Source organism: Choristoneura fumiferana, chromosome 17 (genome assembly GCF_025370935.1).
Source record: "Choristoneura fumiferana chromosome 17, NRCan_CFum_1, whole genome shotgun sequence".
NCBI lineage: Eukaryota > Metazoa > Arthropoda > Insecta > Lepidoptera > Tortricidae > Choristoneura > Choristoneura fumiferana.
This window is the reverse complement of record NC_133488.1, coordinates 16,582,214-16,587,859: the sequence shown is the minus strand read 5'-3', so window position 1 is coordinate 16,587,859 and position 5,646 is coordinate 16,582,214. Positions and strand designations below refer to the sequence as shown.

Here is a 5,646-nt window from a genome sequence, read left to right as displayed (position 1 = left end):
TGTTTAAAATGGACATCGCCAAGAGCAAAGGCAGGCGATTGCCATCATTCATCCCACCATTGGATGTCGTCATTATACTATGATCACTATACTATGAAACAATGAAAGCTTCGTCAATAAAACAGACTTTTTGACATCGCAAGCAGAGATTTTGCAAGTGTCTCAAGGAGAGACTCCACAGCACGAGACCAATTAGTGATTCCCAGGGATGTCAGACGGCCACTCAGAACTCCTTGTGCCGAGCTGGCTGAAAGCTGATATAGAAAACGAAAAACTGGTACCCCTGCAGGGCTACTACGAAACTCGAAACTCGAAGTTCGTGTCGTGCGGTCCCTTTGACACATATACTATTTAATACGAGAGCTAGAGGGACCGCACGACACGAACTTCGAATTTCGTGTTTCGTAGTAGCCCTGCTGTGTTCCGCTGCGGCGCTGCCAACACATAAAGGTATAAACTGTGTCGGAAATCGCATCCTAGTAAAAAAAAAATTTCAATTTCGTGTAGATACCGTTCATAGTCGAACGCACCGAAGAAATATCCCTTTAAACTCTTTTTTTTACATCGGATGTAAAATGTAAAATATATTGAGAAAAATAAACAAATATATCGTACAATAGAAAAGTTCAACGGCCTATCTAGATATTTTTGCACACAAGGTCCGAGTAGTCTTAGTCTTGGTACATGGTAGAGAGTGGGTAGGATTCGTACACTTTTTTTTGTAAGCCACATAAAAAAAAACTGTTAACAGTAATAGAATAAATTCAATGCTGCTATATATTGCACTTATCTGGCTTTAACAATAATAAAGTGTTGTTTGGATATAAAGCAGCATGAGGACGCCACGGCGATTTTACTATAAAATGGGAAATGTACGAAACTACCCCACGTGTGGGGTAGTTTCGTACATAGCGTGGGGCACATTCGTACATAGTGGGGAACCTTCGTACAATCAAGGAAAAACAATTTACTCTAAGTAATATTATCATTTATTGAGATCAAAGTTAACACAGAATCAGCCTTTATGTAGTATTAATTAACATTTATTGTTTTTAAAGTACCTAGGTACTAATAATACCTACTTATTCGTAGTAAAATAACGCTTGTCATATTTTTTCTCTTATTATAATAGAATAACGAATTAATCAACATTATAAATTGTAGTATTAGGTATAAAAAGATGTACTATCCAACATTATACATAGATAAGTCTTTTTCGAAACTAAAGATGTGGGCTGTTCTCGCTGTTAAAGCAGATTTTGATGGCGACAGTATGTGTACAATATCTGATATGTAAACAGTCCCCTCATCTTTGGTAGATGGAAAAACAAATTTCCAGGTACCAGACTTCTTCCTCAAAAATGAAACATTGTATTCAGTGGGACTGTATTTTTTAAGCACCTGGCCTACATAATAAAGAACAAACCTTTTTTTCTCGAATTTTACGAGGATAAAACATCCTTCTTTGATGTTCACTGACATAACCGGAGTTTCGTCTTGAAAATCCGATTCCTCAGACATCTCTTGGATGGGAGAGCAAGAACTTTCTCTTAAACTTACATTAGCGCCCTCCTCAGAATCAGTCTCATTTTCACTGTTAGGTTTTAAAGCTTTCTTTTGCCTCTTTGGTTTAGCTATATTTACAGTTTTCTTCTGTCTTTTTTGTTTACCTGATAGTGATAGTGCTCGTTTCATCTCTTTGACCTTTTGTTTTCTTTCTAGCTCTTGCTTCTTCAATTGTTTTGCTTTCTCTATTTCTTCTAGCCTCGTTTTTTCCGGAGTATCTGTATATATTCTCGATTTTCCTGGCTGTCTCCCTTTATTCGACTTTTTCGGTGCATTTCTGTCCACTTCGGGGTAGGGCCGGACTACTTCTGGAGTTACAGCTGACAAACTCGCAGGTGGAGTTGTAGGTGTAGGCAACGGAGGTGATGCAGAAACTGAGCTCTGTGGGAAACCTTGGTCAACTGTAGAACTTGATTGACCTCCTTGTGCGGGTTCTAATGGCAGTGGCAGTAAAGAAGATGATGTATGAGCTAATCCTGGAGGTATATCTTGTTGTTCTACTTCTTCAGTATTAGTCTGTACGACGCTAACATCTGGGCCTGACGTAGAACCTGAATGGTATACGCTGACAGCTGCGAAGTCGTCGTCACTGAAGGCTAGCTTATTAAATGGCCAAATGCCAGTCTTCTCAAAGGCACTTGTTATATTTTTCCCAGTGAATGATTCAAAATACGCCAGTTTGGCAAGTTGCGGTATATTATATATGTTTAGGGTTTTGCCTGGGTTATTCACATGCCAATCGTTAAATGCCGTCTTTAATTTGGCCTTAAAAGGTCCAAATATTCCGACGTCTAAGGGTTGGAGACGGTGTGTTGTGTGGGGTGGAAACGATAGGTAAACAATGCCATTGTCACGAGCATAGTCTACAGCTTCTATAGTGACGTGGCTTTCATGGTTATCGACTAGTAGCAAAATAGGGTTATCTTTGGAGCACGACGATTTCTTCTGGATATGTTTCAGAACTTCCAAAAATATCCCAGAATTTATCCAACCACTCTTTGTAGCAATGCCCAGGCTACCTTCCGGAGCACCAGTCATAAAATGGTCTTTAAAATGAACCCTTGGGAAGATAAATAGAGGCGGAATTGTATTCCCACCAGCTGAAATTATTCCTCCAAATGTAACGAGTTCTCCCCTCTCTGCCGATACAAGTTGCCCTATTTGTTTTTGATTCTTTTCAGCTAAAACTTTAGGCGTATTCAACACAGTGGATATCCCTGACTCGTCAAAATTGAAAATTCGGTCAGCAGTAAACTTATACTTTGTATATACTTTTTCAAGGTTTCCGTAGAAATCATTTACGGCAGTCTTGTTGAAAGAGAAACATCTTGCCGCACTGGTGTTTTCTGGTTTCCTAAGACTTAAATTTGTATGACGCTTGCGAAAACTGTCCAGCCAATCCTTTCCTGCCATTTTATTATGATCCCAAGTATGAGGATAACGTAATTTCTTGGCTTTTGCAAACTCATAGGCCAGTTTCCTGACTTGAACAATGGTCAATCCATAGTGCATTTTGGAGCAGTTCAATATGTACGTATTAAGTTGAATCTCTTCTTCGGCTGTAAACACTTGGTTTGAAGAGTACTTGGAACTGAAAACACGTACCGTATTATCTTCTTCACCAGCCACTTGCTTATTAATCTTTGACAAGCGACTTTCAAGCGTGGTTGGTTTGACACCATATTTTTGCGCAGATTTCCGAATAGACAAAGTTTTATTAAAAACTTCTTCTATCGCCGACTTCATTGCATCTTCGTCTACTTCACTCGATCTCGTCCCCTTTTTCACCATATATACGCGGCATAATGGTTCTGAAATAATAATAATATTCTTGGTAAAAGATCTTTTTACTGACGCAGTTCAGAACGGGGAGCATTCGTACAGTACGAATCTACCCCACTGATAACTGTACGAAGGTAACCCAACCCAACAAATCAACAAATAAATTTTAAATAAAAATAACAGTTGTAGTTATCCTAAAATGGCTGTTTACATATAAAACCTCGATATCAATTTATAATCTACATTAAATCACTTTTCTAATGCCAACAAAACTTAAAAGATTTAAACGTGTTTCAAAGTGAATACAAAATAAACTTACCTGGAGCGAAAACATGAACGAACCTCTCGTGTCAAAGCCGGTGGCAGCACTGACGCGCGGTCCCGCGGGTAGCCTATGCGTATGAGTGGGAGTTACTCACACAAACATAAACACGCCACTGTTTTCAATAGAGGAGATATCACTACTGTACGAATGCTCCCGGTGTACGACTCCTACCCACTCTCCCCTACGTGACACTAAAAACTAGTATTTTTACCAAGAAGTTGGTAAGTCGGGCATCCCTGGTGATTGCTATCGTTTAGTATGGGGTATTGTGGTTTAGTTGAGTTACATTTTACTCTGTTTATATAATCGGTAGCTGAAGCTTCACCCATATCACTATTTTCAGTCAAAGAATCTAGAGCGTTCCTTTTGCCTCTCGTGCTGGTAGTCTTCGTGTAGTTACTTCCGCGATCCCATCTTTTAACGAATTCATTTTCAATGTGGAACCTGTGAAAGATAAATTAAGTTTAAGTTCCTATAATTATTCTGGAGGGTAGACCATTCAGACCGTGGGTTGATGACATTAAAGCCGTTGCAGCATACAAGAGTGGCCAATAATATAGAAGAATGGCGACAGTTGGAGGAGGCCTTTGTCAATTAGTGGCTACAGACAGGGAGTCGATGCATAATAAAATTAGTAGTGAAAGAGTGCACTGTATATTGTCTAAAAATATTATGTAAAAAATACAATACAATACAAAGACTCTTTATTGAACACCATAAATAGTAAGCGATACAGAAAACAGATACACAGAGAGAAAATTACAAGGTAATGCATTAGGCGGCCTAGCTTAGCAGGGAGCGAAAAATTGAACTTATTTAATCTGTCTCAATAAAGGATATTATTATAATAATTAAGTATTATATATTTATCTAAGATTATCTAAGAAATCTTATCTACGCCTGTCTACAGGGTTTATTGTTGGGTATAACTTTTCAACAAAGTTTGGTTTGTGGCTCCCCAGTCTGCTCTCGCTCTCGCTTTGAAATATTGCCTATCTTATTGTCTACGCACTCGAAATCACAATCGTTTTCACCGCCCTTTTTTTTATTTGTCTGGATGGCAAACGAGCAAGTGGGTCTCTTGATGGTAAGAGATCAACACCGCCCATAGACACTGCAACACCAGGGGGGCAGATGCGTTGCCAACTAGAGGCCTAAGATGGAATACCTTAAGTGCCAGTAATTTCACCGGCTGTTTTACTCTCCACGCCGAAACACAACAGTGCAAGCACAGCTGCTTCACAGGATTAGCGAGCAAGATGGTGGTAGCAATCGGGGGACCTTGCACAGAGTTCTTATCACCTGCTCTATCTGTGAGGGATGAGGGGTAGAGAGAGATGGTGATGAGAATCGCAGGTACCCATGCGTTAAACCAGGGGTCGGCAACGCGCGGGCGCCGTGACCTATCTCCTTGCGCCCGCGACTGTTTTGTAATGTCACTTAGTACTACCTACCTATGTACAATAGATAACTAGGTAGATATCTACTATTAATACAAAAATATCTCCTTTCATCTACTCAAAGGTTGACTGGTAGAGATCCCTTAAAGGGATAAGTCCGCCTTTGTACAAGTATCTCAAAGTTTGTTATTTTGTTTTGTTCTTTTCTTTTGTACAATAAAGAGTTTACATACATACATAAATATCTTACAAGTGCGGCCCGACTTTATCTATTTTTTTCACTATGTGGCCCATGTATGGTTAAAAGTTGCCGACCCCTGCGTTAAACCGTAGGGCCTGAGGGTTAACTGAGTTAAAAAACTGCTATATGCAAGTTTAACATGCATTTTAGTATGGCACTGCCCACCGAACCAGTGTACATGTAGGTACAGTCAAATTTTTAACCCTAAATTGTTAAATTTTCTGTTAGGTATTTATCTAAGTATCATTGTAATCTCTAGAACTACTGATTAGATTTAATAATGTTTTCACTGCAAAAAAGCCACACTATTACGGATTAATACCTAAGGGCTT

General features: G+C 39.2%; 2 protein-coding genes across 2 annotated transcripts in view; both read right to left on the bottom strand.

Moving 5' to 3' along the window:
* Positions 1–922: 922 nt before the first annotated feature.
* Positions 923–4,113, bottom strand: LOC141437088 (uncharacterized). The gene is made up of 2 exons (XM_074100313.1): positions 3,668–4,113; positions 923–3,377 (listed from the first exon to the last, which is right to left on the bottom strand). The coding sequence occupies exon 2, from the start codon at positions 3,355–3,357 to the stop codon at positions 1,186–1,188; it is 2,172 nt and encodes a 723-aa protein (XP_073956414.1). The 5' UTR covers positions 3,358–3,377; positions 3,668–4,113; the 3' UTR covers positions 923–1,185.
* LOC141437228 (uncharacterized) overlaps positions 3,865–5,646 on the bottom strand; it is a 16,046-nt gene continuing 14,264 nt past the window's right edge. The window contains exon 6 of the mRNA XM_074100484.1: positions 3,865–4,117. Coding sequence (XP_073956585.1) covers positions 3,865–4,117 — 253 coding nt within the window. The remainder of the gene's footprint in view (positions 4,118–5,646) is intronic.

Excerpts from the sequence above, each read along its gene's own strand:
- LOC141437088 (XM_074100313.1), bottom strand. The coding sequence starts at position 3,357 with ATGGTGAAAAAGGGGACGAGATCGAGTGAAGTAGACGAAGATGCAATG.